The sequence below is a fragment of the Amphiura filiformis genome, chromosome 10 (genome assembly GCF_039555335.1).
Source record: "Amphiura filiformis chromosome 10, Afil_fr2py, whole genome shotgun sequence".
NCBI lineage: Eukaryota > Metazoa > Echinodermata > Ophiuroidea > Amphilepidida > Amphiuridae > Amphiura > Amphiura filiformis.
This window is the reverse complement of record NC_092637.1, coordinates 42,987,783-43,005,263: the sequence shown is the minus strand read 5'-3', so window position 1 is coordinate 43,005,263 and position 17,481 is coordinate 42,987,783. Positions and strand designations below refer to the sequence as shown.

Here is a 17,481-nt window from a genome sequence, read left to right as displayed (position 1 = left end):
TAAAAATAGATGATTTTTACATCTTCCCTTGCCAAAAATCGATCAGGCTAAAACAGAACGACCAATAACAAAAGTGCGTATCACAATCTGTGCAAATATGGTAGCGCATAATCCAAATACGGCAGCCAGCGCAGCAAGCAGTTTGTTGGACGTACAATACCGCGCATTTAGAAGTCAATTGTGTGCGACATTGGAACAATTACGCATTTTGCGGTCAATTGTGAGATATTAATGACCTCGATTTGCGTTCGCGTTTTTACAAATAATAAAATATGATTGGATCGCACGCATCGCGTTTATTAATGAGGTTATGAATGCTCATTAGTGCATTTAACTGCGATGTGGCATACACATGTATCAAATTCAAAATTTGTTGATTTTAAGGAGTTGACGAGACAAAAAATATGTTGAATGATTGATCTTTTTAATATTGACTGACTACATATATGAGTTGTTGCCAGTTTTTGCCAGTTTTGCCGGTTTAAACCAGGCAAAAACATGTTTTTGCCACTTTTTGCCATTTTGCCAGCAAAAAACGGAGCCCTGTCTAGAATCAAAGATCTGAGAACACAAAAATATTTAGACAAAACGAAACGCAATATTTTTTACAGAACTAACATAAGGCCAGTTGGACATGTTAGATATAAATTTGCATATACATTTTGTAGAATCTATCTGAATTCTTCAATTGCACTGGTATGCAATTATGCCAAAACCATTTGAACAATTATGTAGAAAATGTAACCAGAAGGCAAATACTATTCAATAAAATTTTTATTCATTTAAAAAATATATATAGCTTGTAGTCTGGGATTTTGATAATAAAAATACATTTTTAATAACCTTTATAAATTATGCAATATGCAGACCTATTTGACAAAGATTAAAATAGTATAGTGCCTATCAAAATGCCTGGTTTTGGATTAGGAGAGGAACTGCAATTTGGGAAACGAATTATCCAATTCCTATCAATAGTGTAAATATTTCAAATTTGATTGGCAATTTAACAAAACAAAAAATAAAATAGTGCATAAAATGCATATCTATTTTGGACTTCAATGAAGGAAATTTTGTTGTCCAAAAACATTTGTGTCAAAAAGTGTTTGTTTTCTTTTTCTTTTCTTTTTCTGTTTTATGAAGGTCAAATTCTAACTGCTATCACAGTAGACAGCTCTCTGTTGAAGACATCCTCTGACATCACATTATACCTGCTTTCTACAGTAGATAGCAATATGTTACATAAACTTGCATTGTAACTGCTATCTACAGAAGATAGTAATATGTGGAATACATAATGTCATATGAAACTTGCATTCTAAGTTCTACTATCTACAGTAGATAGCAATATTTTCAAGACATGTCTTATGAAACTTAAATTCTAACTGCTGAGTGCTATATCTAAAGTAGATAGCAATACATGTATGTTGAATAAATTTGCATTCTAGCTGCCAATTACAGTAAATAGCAATCTGTGGAAAACATGTCTTGAGGAACTTGCATTCTAATGGAGCCTATCTACAGTAGATAGCAATATGTTGAAAACATGTCCCATGAAACTCATTCTAACTGATATCAATCTGTTGAAGGCATAACAGATATATAAAACTTGCATTCTGAGCCATGGTTTCAACAGATTGCTATCTACAGTAGACAGCAACATGTTGAAGACATGTCTTATCAAACTCTAAAAAACTCATTCTAACTGCTATCTACAGTAGATGTCAATATGTTGAAAATGTGTCCTATGAAACTTACATTCAAACTGCTGTCTACAGTAGCAATGTGTTGAATAAACATTTATTCTAACTGCAATTTACAGTAGATAGTAATATAAATTGTGGAATACATGTCTTATGAAACTTGCATTCTAAGTTCTGCTATCTACAGTAGATAGGAATATGTTGAAGGCATGTATAATGACACTCACATTATACCTGCTGTCTACAGTAGATAGCAATATAAACTTGCATTCTAACTGCTATCTGCAGTAGATAGCAATATAAACTTGCATTGTAACTGCTATCTACAGTAGATAGCAATATAAACTTGCATTCTAACTGCTCTACAGTAGATAGCAATCTGTTGAAGACAGTAGATAGCAATAATTATGTTGAATAAACTTGCATTCTAACTGCTATTTACAATTCATGTTGGTAAAATAATATTAGAAATTCTGGAATTCTGTTAGTATAAATAGGGGTAGGTTAAACAGCCTTTTAAAAAGGGTGATGTTTCTTAGGGAACCAGCTTATTTGATGCGGCATGATCTCCTGAGTAATTTGACACCTTTTTCATCCGAATCGGCAAAAAAATGAGAAGGTGCCGGCCAAAACAAGTATTTGAACAGGGGTGGTGAGGGCGCTTTGCATAAAACATGCACACATTCTTTTCATATGAAATTTTAATGATGTCAGTATGAAGATAATCACATGTGGCACATCCTCAAGAAATTTGGGCATTATATTTCTTTTCGTTTGACCGTGGCACCATTTTTCGTATTCTCAGGAAGCATTCCATTGAAACGTACACATTTGAAAGTGCATTGACCCCTGTACAGTTGAATGGCAGCGTTCTATGAAATATTCAAATGGCTGCCAAAATCAAACCGTACAATGTAAATCGCTCAAATTTCTTGAGCAGGTACTACCTATGATTATCTTCATACATAGGGGAGATTGGGGTTAGTTGGAACGCGGGGTAAGTTGAAACATTGTATTTTTTCCGACACAAAAAATTAATTTGGTAAAATACTGGCACCTAGTAATAGGTATTAGTAAGGGTCATCCACCAAATTAGCAACAGCACTGATGCCCCACCAGTGTTGGCTTGGGAAAGGAATATCTGTTTTTGACTTACTGACTAATTTTTATACCCCTCAGAAAAGATGCGTTATCTCCATGTTGTTTGAAGATTCAGGGATTATTTTTGAGTATCATAAGCACTAGTAGTAAGTCCCAGAATAATGTTAAATAAAAGTTTTATTGTATTTCTTATTTTGTGTAATAAACTTTGAAATGGAAAAATAGGCATCGAGGTGGGGTTACTTGAAACGTGAAAATCGCATAGAAAAATATGGTTAAAAATTTGACTTTTTAAAAATTTGTAACATGTTTACCATTTCTTCAATTTTGCTTTAATATGGTTAAAAAGCAATAATACAAGCAAAAAGTGCACACAGAAAGTACATTTTATAATATTTTAGGCTTCTCATATTTTGGTCCATGGCGACACTCGTCACTTTGTGTCCAAAGTATTGACCCGCACTCCCACATATTTATTTATTCATTTTTTCACACTGATTGTATGTTAAAGGGTGCCTTCAAGGGAAGTATAACCCAAACAACACAATAATAATTATTTTGAAATTTTTACAAGCCATGTTTCAACTAACCCCACCCTATGTTTCAACTTACCCCAGGGGTGGGGTTAGTTGAAACACTTTTTTTCAAATTTTCAAATTGGATTATATGAATAATCATAAGCAGGTCCAATAAAGTTTAAGGCTGTATTTGTAGCATGTATGTATATGTCTATACTGATATGGTTAGTGTTTCTTGAAAGTAATCGGTTTGCGTTAAAAAGACGATTTTGTGAAAAATGTTTCAACTAACCCCAATCTCCCCTACACCATTGAAATTTCCGTTTTAAAGATCGTTTGCAAGTTAAATGCGAAGCGCCCTCATATCCTTATTTGGTCGTAAAATGGCCATTTGTAGAAAAACGACAACTCCAATTTTTATGCAACTTTTAAAAATGGAATTCTAAACATCAATTACATACAAATCAATACCAACTTTAACAGAATCAGGCATATAATAATGATTGTTGATGAAAATATTGATTTTCAGACCCCCCAACAGACCCCCCTGTCCAAATACTTGTTTTGGCCGGCACCTTCTCATTTTTTGGCCGATTTGAATGAAAAAGGTGTCAAAATGCTCAGGAGATCATACTGCATCAAATAAGCTGGTTCCCTAAGAAATTTGAAGCATCATCATTCTTTAACCCACCGCTAGTATAAATGTGACAAACATGTATATTCTGGCATTTCAATTCAATTGGTATAATTGGACTTCAAATTGCAATTGCTGCAATACATAGTGCTATTGTACACACCTGTATTAACTGAATCTATAGTAGATAGTTTACAATAGTTTGAAACTTGCATTGTAACTGCTATCTACAGTAGATAGCAATCTGTTGAGGACATGTCAAATGACATTCACATTATACACTACAGGATTCTCATGAGAGTAGCAGCGCTGCTACTCTCGAGTACCCACGTCGGCCACCAGACCCTTGTGACCCAGCAAGCCGGCTGCAACTCGCGAATACCTCGTGGCGTAGGTACTTTGAAGGTACTCCGAGTACCGACACTGGTACTCACCTGCCAGGTACTCTGCAGCTGAGTACCGACATGGGTACTCTGGCAAAAAAAATGAGGCAAGCGGGTTGCCATTTCTTATTTATTTCTGTTGCCATATTGATTTATATTGATTAATATGTTCTTGATTTATGTTTCTTATTTTATTCTTTGGGCATTTTTAAGCGGATAAGTTAAGTAGGCCCATTAGTAAATGAGTAAATAAATAAGTAAATAAGCATGATAAGTATGTAAATAACTAAAGTAGTAAGTAAATAAATAAGGAATTAGGTAAATAAGTTATTAAATAAATAAGTACCCAAAGATGTAAATAAATAAATAAATAAATAAATAAATAAATAAATAAATAAATAGGGAGATAGGTAAATAGGCCTAACTAATTATATAAATAAGTAAATAATTAGGTAAATAATAACTAAATAAGTAAATAAACAAGAAAATAACCAAGTAAATAAATAAGCAACTAAATAAATAAATGAATAAATAAATATCTAAATGAGTAAGTAAATAAATAAGTGAAGATAAAAAATAAGTATAGGCCTATAAACAACTAAATAAATAGTGAAATAAGTAAAGAACTAAGTAAATTTATAAGTACATAAGTAAATAAATAAGTAAACAACTAAATAAATAAATAGGTAGTAAATAAATCAGTAAATAACTGAAGCAAATAATGAGTTAATGAATAAAACAACGCATGAACATGTCAATAAAATACATGATGCAATCTTTTCAAAACATTTCTGAAAAATAATACTTACTAAATGATTAATTAATTAAGATAAAAATTACAAATGAAAACAACCAAGCTGAGCAACCATCAGCCAAGCAAACTAACCAACCAAGTAAACAATCAAACAAACATAAAACCGTGTTATTTTCCTAACAGAATAAAACGGAAAACAAAAGAAAAACAACGGAATTATAACACTGTCGCCGGCGTACGGAAAAACTGCATTGAGCAATAAACATTATTGCATCCATCATAACAAATTAATAATTCCACTTCAACGCGTTCGTGTGCAAGCATTGTTGAACGCGTCGTTGAACGCGCAGTCGGCCGCGTAGTTTTACCACGGGCGCGCGCGCCTTGAAGTCAATGAACTTTATGATCAAAGGATTTTGGCGACGGAGTACCTCGCGGGTGAGTACCTTCACTGCTACTTCGCTGCTGACACATGGGTACACCATGGATGCGGTTACTGTGCAGGTACTTCCGCTGAAGGGCCATCGAAGTACCCCCGACTATGGTGTGCCCATAAGTCACCTACTCGGCACACCGCAGTTGACTCTTAGGTGACGCATGGTGGAGTATCGATGTAAGTACTTTGCTACGGGGGTATCTACAGTATGTTGGCCGACGCCGGTACTTTGGTGTAGTACCAACGTCGGCCACAAAGGGTTTGGGTACTCGGTAGTAGCAGCGGTAGTAGCCGCGAAGTACTATTGCAGCAGAGGTACTCCGTCGCCAGGAATCTTGTAGTGTATCTATTATCTGCTATATACAGTAGATAGCAATCTGTTGAAGACATGTCCTGTGACACTCACATTATCCTCTGCTATCTACAGTAGATAGTGCTAGGTGGAATACATGTCTTATGAAACTTGCATTCTGACTGCTATCTTCAGTAGATAGCAATATATTGAGTAAACTTGCATTTCTAACTGCTATTTTCAATACATGTTGGTGGCTATGAATACTTCATAAATTGAAGGAAAAAATAATATTAGAAATTCTGGAATTCTGTTAGTAATATAAATAAATGTGACAAACGGGTATATTCTGGCATTTCAATGCAATTTGTATTGGACTTAAAAATTGCAATTACTGCAGTGCACCTGAGAGAGTGCCATATATTGGATATACAAACTTGTATTAACTGAATGGTAGATTGACTAGATTCAATATTACAAATGTGTTTTTATATTAAAACCTGGGCAAAACAGAGTAAATTTTGCTTCCATTTCATGGGTTTAAAACCATAATGAGTACTAGCATGATCAAAAACAGGATGTTTAGCTTTACATGTGTGTCTCTAATTTCTTATAAATTATTTGTCGCTTTGCTCATTGCTCATTTTAGCATGTAATTGTTCTTCTTAGAGACTTGGTTCAAGACTACATCTTGTGGGATATACAATTTCATTGTCCTAAAGCAATATCAAGGTTCCAGGCTGTATATGTTTGGAGACTTGATTTCAGTCTATACAGTACACCTTCCATGGGAAATAAATTTGACAGTCTGACAAACATGACTAAAGGGAGCTAGCCAGAGATGATATCGTACAGTCCCCACAATGCATTTCTTCCCTTTTTAATTTGATGTACTGATTTGCAATCTAATGTGCAACATCGGTTGATAGTGACAAAAAGTAAAATGAATTGAGCCCATCCAGATCTTGCAACATGTGTGTATTGCGTGACTATTGACCCATGTTTACACAGTCTATTCTCAACAAAGTAATAATTGTCCTTTGCTATATGCAGGGGATGCATCATATTGCAAAGGCATCTGGGAAGGGTAATATATCTTCTCTGGGAGCTAGTGGCCACCGCACAGTGGTTGATTCATTGTCTTCCCAGCATGCAATACAAAATTAATGGGCAATGTATATGGTCATTTTCACGGTAAAGGGTGTAACTTTGGATTTTTAACATTTTAATCCGTAGTGTTCTAATAAAGCCACAGAATTCCATAATTTTTGGCCACATAAGTCATCTAGTTAGCAGCTACCTTGGGTAGCATAATCAGCTTTGGGAGTTACTGCGCTCAGTTTTAGCAGGCTTAAATGTACTTAATATTGCCATTTTGAAAAACTATAAAAAACAGTAACATTTTTTGTAAAACCCTGTGTTTTCTTCAGTTAGTTCATGGATAATTTTTCTTATCCTGAAAGTACAGTCATATGTTCAGTAAACACTGCCACATTAGATTTAATTGTGAACGGCCCTGTATTTTTGAGAACCGGACTTCGATATTTGTCGTTTCGGAGGCTTCATTTTCCGTTAACAATTGTTAACAAACTTTGTGGGTGTAGCTTTGGTTCATAATTCTTGGTTATTTCTTCACTTCTTCTCGATTCATAACAGTTGTTATCTTAACTTGAAATGGGTAACAAAAATTAGCCGATTTGCAAGCTTTTAAAATTTTTATAAAATCTTGACTTCAAATAGCCGTTTTTCCGTTAACTTTTTGAAGCCTCCGAAACAAACTGTTCAGCAAGCTTGTGCAAATATAAATAAAAGAGCTCATCCAATCTATTTATTAAAATGTAGCAAACTAGATCCTCAAGTCACATGTTTTTAAATCGTGGAGATATATATCACCGTTTGAAAATGGGACCCAATACAAACTTTCCGTTAACAATTGAAGCCTCCGAAACAAATGAAGCCTCCGAAACAACAGTAAACTTAATTATCATCTATGCATATCTAAATTGGTATGTTTCATACTGATATCTGCATTGTAATTATTACTTGATATGTGCAGAATGTCATAAATTTAAAAAAAAATTGACATTATGGTTAATGTTTGAAAAATATACTGATACCTTAAAAAGCCTGTTTCGAGGCTTCACATGCAAAAAACACCATACTTAACAAATGGGTGAAAAAATTAATGTGTGATAAATCTACAATATCTGCCGCATAGAATCATTGATTCAATACACACAAGAAAATAACAGCTTAGATGATCCCAACACTGTTGTTTTCAAAAAACTACTTCTGCAATGTTTAACAATTGTTAACATGAAGCCTCCGAAACAAAAAAATGACTTGCTGTGATAATTTAATTTTTGTCACAACTGAAATTCAATACTTAGAAGCAAAGCATGAAAATTGGTAATTGTGATATTTTTTACCTATTTTTATGTCAACTTGTAGTAGTTGGCTAAATATTTTACTTTTATGATCACCTGTGTTGTTAACTGAAGCCTCCGAAACACAAATCGCTTGAATTGCCAATTCTAAAAAATAACTCCAATTTCTGTGAAACTTGGCTGGGAGGTTCCTTTCATCAAGTAGTATTTGTACATGAAGTTAGACATTCAAATTATTTTAGGAACCCAATTAAAACTTAAAAAATATGTTTAAGGTTTGGAAATTTCCATTGTAAATGACACTTGATGTTAAAAATTTTCAAAACTGCAATTACAAACATAGCAAAACATGGTATAAAATTTAACTTATATCTGTTGACTTACTTTGGAATGGAATTTCACATGTATTCCAGCTTTCATGTCAAAATTTTCTGAGGTTATGTAAAATACATTTTTTCTTAGATTTTTTAACCAAAATGTTATGCAAATGTCAAATTTTTATTAGAAATCAAAAGGTTTAAGCCTTGAAACATTATTTTACTTGAAATTAAGTTGCTTCTATGCATGATTTCAGTAAACAGAAACATATTTAAGTGGTTTGAAATTTTGACCCTAAAAATCAAAAGTTACACCCTTTACCGTGAAAATGACCATATTACACATTCAACACCTTTTTATATAATATATCGGGGCGGGGAGGGGGAAGGCACTGGTCATCGACCAGGGGTACCATGCATGACAAAAGATTTGCGTAACTGTACAACAGTGTATGAGCGTATCATGTATAGGGTATCTAAGGCCGTATAAAATTAATGTTTTGGTTCTCGTCCCCTCCCTCATCAATTTCATTTCTGGGATTTGTCAGATTTTTTTTTTTTTTAAGATTTTTCAATTATTTCAGACTTTGGAATGATTTATGAATTTTCATACATATAAATAAGTTTATTAGAGAACAAGGATCACTTCCAAGTCTTTTGTGGTACTCTAGGGGTTTATCCTCAGAATCTCACATTTGAAAAAAAAAAGTGCCTCATCGTTTTTTCGAGCACTGTTGGAAAAGACCGAAAACTACTGACAATGCTGATTTTACATTGGGGAAAAAAAAAAAAAAAAAAAAAACACCTCCCTCCCTCATCAATTCATGAAAATCCTCTGGACGAGAACCAAAATATTAATTTTATACGGCCTAAAAGCAAAGAAATTTGAGTCAAAAAGGTATAGTTTACACAGTGTTTGGGTCCTTTGAGACAAATGTAGCATGGAATAAATGCTGAAAGTATGAACTTTTGCCAAGGATTCTCAAGTAATTGCGCAATTTCTGATGATTTCCGAATGGGGTTTGAAAATGTCTATTGTCTGCAGTGCATTCTGTGATTGCAATGAATCAATCTATGAGCATCAACTGTCACACTATATAAATTCTAGTCTGTCAAAATGAAATAAAAAATTAATCAAAACAAAACAGAAGCGATGTTTAAATATGAAATATTGGGCTATTCCAGTTGAAATTCACACTCCTTGTGTGGGGGATTAGATTAATGTCTTCTGTACTGTATACATTTGTAGAAGACATAAATTTAGGATTCCTGCACAAGGAGTGCGAATTTCAAATGGGGTTACCTGAATGGGTAGCAGGTAGCTGGTAGTCTGTGATACAGACTGTGTAACTATATTACCCTGGGAACCACACACTATTTGAGGCCCCCCTCAATCGTGAGTAGTCTTTGACAAAGACTAGGTAGCAGGAGCACTCAACTTGAAATTTACACCCCTGTGTGGGATGTCTTCCATAGGGAGGTATGGATTACAACGGGAATAGCCCATTGCTGAAAGGATTAAAATTTAAATATGCATGGAGATATGCACTGAGGTGGAATATGTTTCAAGTATTTACTGCACATGTACCGGTATATCAAAATAAAACAAAACGGCATTGGGGATGAATAGTCAATGTGAGATCCAGATATTTTTCAAGGTAGTTTTTTACTGTTGGCTGTGTTGGGGAACCTATATGCACTGTCAAAACCTATTCTCAAAATTGAACTTATTTGATATAAACAGTGCTCGGATCATAGCAACGGCCAACCATTCAAGAAAATTGAATACCTGAGTGGAAGAAGGGCCCAACTCCATCAAAACTGTTTTTGAGATATTAGGAAAAAACTAAATATTTTGAAAAGTTTTATAGGCAGAATGTTTTCCTCTTCAGGGGACCTTTAATACATGAATATACAATATTTCATACATTCAAAATTAAATATGATGTTTCCATGGCAACGGTACAGGTCTTAATACTTAACTGGAGTTGGGCCCTTCTTCCACTAATATACTGCAAGTGCCAGTTCCGTAAGCAGATGTGTTATAAATAGCTACAGAAATTTGGCAATTATCCATTAATTGCACAAGTAGAAGCATGTCAAGAAAGTTTATTGTAGTGAAAAGCAGATTTCATGGATGAACAAAATTCCTCTTTAACCCAATATTTGTGGAAAAAGGGCCCAACTCCACGGAGTTGGGCCTTTCTTCCATGAAAACCATGATTAAGTGTACTTGAAAGACTATTTGGAGAGTTGATTTTGGCTCATCTTTCACACACAAGGAAGAACAATCTGTTGGCAATAATATGCTGGGTCTAACTCATTTTTGTAAAAAATTGGAGCTGGGCCCTTCTTCCACTCAGGTATTCAATTGTGTGTGTTAACCCTGGCAAACCCTGGTTTTGGTCAACATGTAAATAAAATTAGTTGTCAGGTTTTTAGTTTATGAATGGAATAAGTTCTGGTAATGAGGACTCTGTCCTGGTTGGAAGGGAAACAGGATCCAAAATTATGCTCTTTCTGGCCCAATTTTATCCATATATTTTTTCAAATCTGGCACTCTTCCTTTCCTGTGGGGAGATGGTTGGTCAGGCACTCTTCTCCCCCTGCATGGAGATGTTGGTTGGTTGTAAATGGCCATTTAAGCTGTCCTTCCCACTGCTTGTTAAATAACAAGAATCAAATAAAAAACAAAAGGTTGTATCTTTTTTTTAAAGGAAATAATCAAGCAAAATCATCAAAAAGTTCAAAAATAATTGAAAAATTATTCAGGAAAAACAAATGAAAAAGCATGCCACATTGCATTTCCGGGCCTCTGATGAGAATATAGACAACCTTTTTTTTTTTTTTTTAAAGTTTTTTGTTTTTATATTAAATATCAAGATCAACCATGGATTTATTTCAGTTGCGGAACACAATCATGATAATAGAATTGACATTGTTACTTTAAGTCTTCAATGTCTTCATATTGTGAACTGATTCCTAGGAGACAATAAAGAGCCGTGAGCGATGCCTCTGCCATATTATTGCATCGTCATCTTGTGAGAGATGAACTGTTTTTTAAATACTTAGTCTGCAATAGCTAAATGTTAAAAGTCAACATAGCTTGATCATCTTATATGGAAAAATATGTGAAGAGTTGGATGCAAACAGCAATGGGCCTGTATCCAAGGTTGCCTTATTGTTTTTAATATTGTTATTTTCTTAATAAATTTGTAAGGTTAGCAACTATTTTAAGTTGTTGCGATTTGATAGTTCAAAGCATCTTGCCCATAGTAGTGAGCTTTGGCACAAATTGCATTGATCATTTCATAGCAATTTTGAAGAAGAATTCAAATATCACAGATACTTTTGTAGGCCCTGTGGTTCTTGAGTTATCAAACAAGAAACAAGAACACTTTTGTAAAATGTACATACTCATTCGCAAAAATAAATCGAGCAAGTATATGATTTGTAGAATGAACATTTGCAAAACATTAAAGTGTTATTTTTCACTAATATATTTATTTAGATAATGAAAATCAATTTTTTTTTGGCTACTTCGATCAACAATACCTTGTCTACCCTGAAATTGTTAATTAAGGAGGTGCATTAAATACTGTAATAGTGGACATTTTTGCCATACATTTATTTCCAAGCTACAACATCGAAAATAATATCATCTGAATATATTTCTTTTTTGGCCCCAACACATATGTGGGGCTTATGTTATCATCCAAATGGTTGCCGGATTGTTTGCTTCTTTGTTTGTGTGGCTGTCTGGGCGGAAGCAAATTCATTAATCCACTGTGCAGCTTAAACGCAATAACCGATCAACTTCAAACTTAGTATGGGGATTGGATATGGTGGCCTGATGTGCTGTATAGTTTTGTGTCATGTTATTTGCATTCACATTACATAAAATGACTCTGGCAATTATCGTAGTACTAGGGTGACGATATTTTCCATGGACCCGAGCGTGTGTCCCTAACGGACCAAACTGATAAGCAAACAACAAACACACAAACAAACACCTCAAAATATGACATGTGGTAGTTATTGCAGATAGTTCCATCTTGCCATAGACACTCAAATCTTAATGGCTTTAAATGGGTCACAGTCTGCTGAAGATGCCATTAAATTCAGACTTATGGTTCCTGATCAATAGATAGTTTATTTCCATATTGCTGAAAGTGATAAGTGCAAAAGAAATTGATTTTTACATTTTCGTACTCAGGCTATTATAAACCCTGCAACCCTGAAAACAAGATAAGGGTATTTAAAGTGTTACATTTCGGTTATTATAATGCTTTGATGAATTCAAGTGTGTGAAAATATTGGCTCCAAAACATAATAATGATAAAATTGGATGCTTTACGCCCAATATTATATTGGTATCTCTATGTCTCATCCAAAATATTATATTTTGAAACCTATGGCTCAATCTATAAGTATGGACTCAATTGATCCAATGTTGGGAAGTTTGTCCGCGCAGACAATTGTAGCTATGTTCAAAATATGTTTTGAGTGGTATGGTCTTTTGGACAGGCAGTTTGCTCCTGCAACATGCAAAATTAATGCCTGAAACAAATTGGAAAAATAATGCTTGAATAAGTTCTGTGAACTCAAAACAAGACCAGAATATAAATCATGGCTATAGCAATAACTATTTGAACTGACTCAACCCCACAAAGGTTTGGTTTATGTTTTCAGGTTGAATTTTGGCTATCCAGTTTGAGTGAAAATGACGGGTACCGTATTCATTCCAATAAGCGCCCAGGGCGCTTAACAAAGTCATTTTGGGTGGGCGCTTATTTTTTACCTTGTTTACCTAATTTTTTCGTAAGGGGCGATTATATTAGAGACAAATTTATGTATGTTAGAAAACGGTACTGAGACGTTCTAATAGCTTTTCTGAAGCAGAAAATGTTTTGCAAGTTTACGCAGGACTTGTAGTCCTGCAGCTATTTCACTGTATCGACATTTTATCTGTAACTTGAACATGAATGGTACCCTTTAGCAAATTGAAAATACCCTGGGTGGGCGCTTATTGGGGCATGGGGCACTAATTGGAATGAATACGGTACTAAATGTCAAATCCTAGCTAAGACTCTGCATACTGGTTCTAGTGTTGACTCCCACTATTGATATAATTTGCAATTAATGAAATACGGAAAATAATGAACATTGAAATAGTTACCTCGTCCAAAAAAGTATGAAAGTTAATTTTCATTAACCTGATGAGAAATGAGAATTGATAAGAACACCCGTACTCACCGGCTATCACTAGGATCCACAACATGCTCATCTATCAGGGCACAGTTCTTTAACCCCAATACATACGTATATCTAATGAATGACCTCTGAAAATTTGGGTACAAAAACTCATACTCTGCAACTTGAGGTCAAATTTTGCACTATGAGTATGTAATTGAGGTTATTGGACTATGCCATTGGGATGAGGCTATTGTGGTCCATAGTGTATGGATCTGTGGTTTGCAATTCAATATAGGCATGTGACTAGAATTGGAAAGAGTTACTACTGTTTTAATTCCCCAAAGACCAGACTTGACATTTAGCCATCTCATTTTTTATCAGTTATTTAAAAATCCAATGCCATCAAAATTTGATCTTGAAAAAATAATGTGTTAAAAATTAATTTCATCAAAAAATATGCCTTCCAGTTGTTAGAGATTATACAAGTGGTTGATAAATGGCATGTGTGTGTACACAAGCTGTTGCTGCCCGGCCGTGGGTTGTGATGTGAAATCATAGAGCAAAGCTAAGCCAGCAGTGTATGCCAGTCTGACTTAATTTGTGTTTGAAAACACTGAGTGCTTGTATGGATGTGTGGCAACGATAGGTTTGCAGGGAAGCGGCAAAGTAACAGGCCGGGAGTGAGTGCGTCTGCTAGTGAACGGAAAGACACCATATGGTTAGGGATTGTTTCTCTTTACCTAATATGGATTGAAGTTTACCTATTATGGAAGTGATGTCAAATAGTGGTGCTGTGGTGCTTGTGGTGGAATTTACCTAATATGGAGATGACATGACCTAATATGGAAATTATATGACCTTATATGGATCTTCTTGACATTGTTTTGTTTGGATGTCACATTGGAGTTTTGAATGGAGTAATGCCTGGATTTTTTGCTTTTTACCTAATTTGGCCTTGGCATTACCTAATATGGAAATGATTGAACCTAATATGGAAATTACTTGCTGTGCATTTTGCGCCACATCATGCTGACTTGTTTTTAATGAATGAATTGCCTGCAGCCAAAACGAATCTTAAAAGTCATATTATGGAAATTTATGCAAATTAATTCTTGAGAAGCTGTTTTTGCACAAATATATGAATTTTATCGATTTCAGCATCGCAGTAGAATGTTTAGATTTTGTAATGGATTTTGATAAATACCCGATACTTTCTTTCAATTTTATGAGCTTTCTCGACACTTGCAATAAACTGCTCGTAAATGTTGCTGGGAATCGCAGCCAGTGCTGTCTTGCCTTAACTATGTTAACGTAAAACTGTCAGTTTAACATTGTGTACCACCTGTAGATTGGAGTCTTTCTTTTGCAATACAAGCTTTTTCTTGAAATATTTCTACTGTTTTGTGTCTGGAATTCTAACCCTTGCGACTGATATACTTTTTTACTACAAGTACCCTCATGTAGCTTGGTACTGGAGTTGGAGATACTAGTATAATAAAATTTAATGGTGTATACTGCTTACCATTTTAATGGATATTGATGTCTTTCTTCATCTGCAATGAACTTTTGTGGTGCTACATATAGACTAAAAGTATTTTCTTCGAATTATTAGCAGATTCAGCGATATTTTGCCTTATTTGGAACTTTTTGTAAAATCAGTCATCATTTCTGCATTCATCGTAGATCAAATGAATATCGATGCCTTTCTGTTTGACCAAATGGAGCTCTTGTTACGTTGTCGATAAAATTACCGATTTATATTCAAAACTGCTGTTTGACTGAGATACGCAATAATTCCTGCCTTATTTACTCACTCACTGACTTCACTTCTTAACAACAACTTGATGCTGATGAAGAATCTAGTTATTAGGATCTCATACCCACCAGTCTGTCAGTGCACAGTTCATTAACCCCAATATGTCTACACACTCACAGAATGACCTTTGAATATGTTGGGTACAAAAACTCATCCTCCATAATCTGAGGTCAACTTATGAGCTATGATTGTTGAATGGGATTTATGAACCTTGCCTGAGACATGATGCTGTATTGGCTTACATAGTGTATGTTATGTCACAGGAGAGTTGAAGGATTATACACCAAGTGTTTTTCATTGTAATTTCTTAGACCATGAAAAGATTCTCTCTTTGAAACCCAGCACTTTCAAGCTACGTTTTGTAGAATTTTTGTAGAACTCTTGGATCAACATACCGACATGATTTACTAATGTTTCGGAATTGTAACGTCAACTTATGCAAGTAGAATTAATATAGACGTTGCTACTATATGGAATAACATTGTCTTGGCTAGTATGGAACTTCACGTCAGAAACTGTGGGAGTTTATTCAATCATGAAAACAATGTTGTGTTTCATCAGATGAATGGAAGAGTGTTGTTATATTTGTGAGAACTACTTAAAACGATGTGAGATGAATGGAAGAGGTAAGAGCTGGTGTTTTCAAATTGCTTATTTGTTTTAACTTTTTTTGTGTTTTCAATGTTTATTGGATTTTTGTTGTGAAAAAACACAGGCGGTGAATGGCATGATAGAGCCGGCAACTTGTGAAACAGCCCGGCCGTATGACATTTTCCATATACTCGGTTAGTTTTGTGGGGTTCATTATCAAACCCCAACGGTTTTAGCATGTATTTATATTATTTATTAACATAGGCCTATTTGTTTGTGATATTTCAAGCGTTTTTAAAATTTCAAAATAATCCCATTCAATTAAACAGTTGACGATGAAAATTTACTGAATTTAGAGAATGCAATGCGACCACCACCTGAAAAAATTATCAACAAATTACAAAAATTATATAAAAAAAAGCAACAGCGGACAACAGATTTTAAACTGATTGCAAAATGGTGAGCAATTCAATGATCATGCAGCCATTTATATATTTTAACTTGGTGATTTGGTATAATTGTTTTATTGACAATTCCATTTAAAAACACATGAAAAAAGAAATGTGTTTATTGTGCTCTATATAGTACCAACTTGTAGTAGTAGGCCTATGTATTCACAGTAAACACTAAATATTCAGAGATGTCAGCTTTCTGAATTAATTTGGAATTCAGTTTTCAATTTTGACATAAAATTTTATTTTTTTGCTAAAAAAACCCAACATTTTTAAACATTTTTCTTTACTCTTCCATTTTTGACCACAGCATTTTAAAGGCTCATCATGCATGGTTAGTCTACTTCATATCCCCGTTTGGAAATTCATATCAACTGTCTAACATTGATTGCAGTGTTGCATGTTCTCTCTTCTGTGTATGGTTTTATGGAATGACATAACTGGTGTGAATTGTTTATCAAAAAGGAATGCAAAGTTTTCTCTGGGCACTGGACAGAGCGGTTACTGGGGATGTGTTACAACTTACAAATGTTTTCTCAAAGATACCAAAAAATATTTTTAGGATCTTTGGTTCCAGTGGCGTAGCTTGGGTCATCACATGGGGGGGCACCGACCATGATTGGGGGAGCACTGGGTCTGATGGGGGGGAGCACAAGCCAATTTTCTGCAATTTTCCTATGGGATATTTTAAAATTTCAGATCCCTTCCATTCCCCTATGATGCTACACCACTGTTTGGTTCTCTTTACTGTCTATGTTTTTATGGAATGGCATATAAATGGTATGAATTGTTTATCAAAAAGGGAATGCAAAGCAGTCTACTCTAAATATTGCATTGTAAGATAATCTCATCTGAAATGCACAGTTTGAAACTCATAAATGCCAGGACATAAATGTCAGTAATT

The 17,481-nt window shown here is 34.5% G+C and overlaps 1 protein-coding gene across 4 annotated transcripts in view; it reads left to right on the top strand.

The window, feature by feature from the left end:
• LOC140162891 (myotubularin-related protein 9-like) overlaps positions 1-17,481 on the top strand; it is a 93,378-nt gene that overhangs the window by 17,292 nt on the left and 58,605 nt on the right. The window contains exon 1 of one of the 4 annotated variants that reach the window (XM_072186194.1): positions 15,977-16,160. The exons of 1 other annotated variant lie outside the window; for it this stretch is intronic. In XM_072186194.1, coding sequence (XP_072042295.1) covers positions 16,100-16,160 — 61 coding nt within the window. In that variant the 5' untranslated portion in view covers positions 15,977-16,099. Of the gene's footprint in view, positions 1-15,976; positions 16,161-17,481 lie in introns of those variants that run through there. 2 more of the 4 variants (XM_072186195.1, XM_072186197.1) reach the window with 2 other exon arrangements.